The 454-nt window shown below is 57.5% G+C and overlaps 1 protein-coding gene across 1 annotated transcript in view; it reads left to right on the forward strand.

Annotated features, from left to right (window-relative positions):
- The window catches only part of SLC38A7 (solute carrier family 38 member 7), a 4,636-nt gene extending 4,501 nt beyond the window's left edge, over window positions 1–135 (forward strand). Inside the window, exon 10 of the mRNA XM_018575628.1 lies at window positions 33–135. Coding sequence (XP_018431130.1) covers window positions 33–135 — 103 coding nt within the window. The remainder of the gene's footprint in view (window positions 1–32) is intronic.
- Window positions 136–454: the final 319 nt, after the last annotated feature.

Genomic DNA, 454 nt, shown 5'->3' on the forward strand with positions numbered 1-454 from the left:
CCCCTCCCTAACTGCTTCTCTTACTCTTGCAGCTGGTGGGCCCTGATCACGTACGCGGTTGCCATGGTAGCGCTCGGAACCTTCATCTTCGGACAAACCACAACAAAGGCCGTCTTCATGGACCTGATGGGCTGAAACATCACATTCCTTCCTCCTCGTGTACTGCAGAACATCGCGCCCTCCATCATTCCCTCTCGCTGCTCGTGTACTGCAGAACATCGCACCCTCCATCATTCCCTCCTCGTGTACTGCAGAACATCGCACCCTCCATCATTCCCTCCTCGTGTACTGCAGAACATTGCACCCTCCATCATTCCCTCTCGCTGCTCCTTCCCTCCTCCCATACATCGCCGGCGCCCGTCCCCAACGCCGCGTTCATCGTCCAATACCGCGAGCGCGACGCAGGTTCTACGTCCGGTGACGGTGCGCTGACCTCGGTCTGTACAATCATTTC

Source organism: Nanorana parkeri, unplaced genomic scaffold, assembly GCF_000935625.1.
Source record: "Nanorana parkeri isolate BGI_ZX_2015 unplaced genomic scaffold, ASM93562v1 scaffold4298, whole genome shotgun sequence".
Lineage (NCBI taxonomy): Eukaryota > Metazoa > Chordata > Amphibia > Anura > Dicroglossidae > Nanorana > Nanorana parkeri.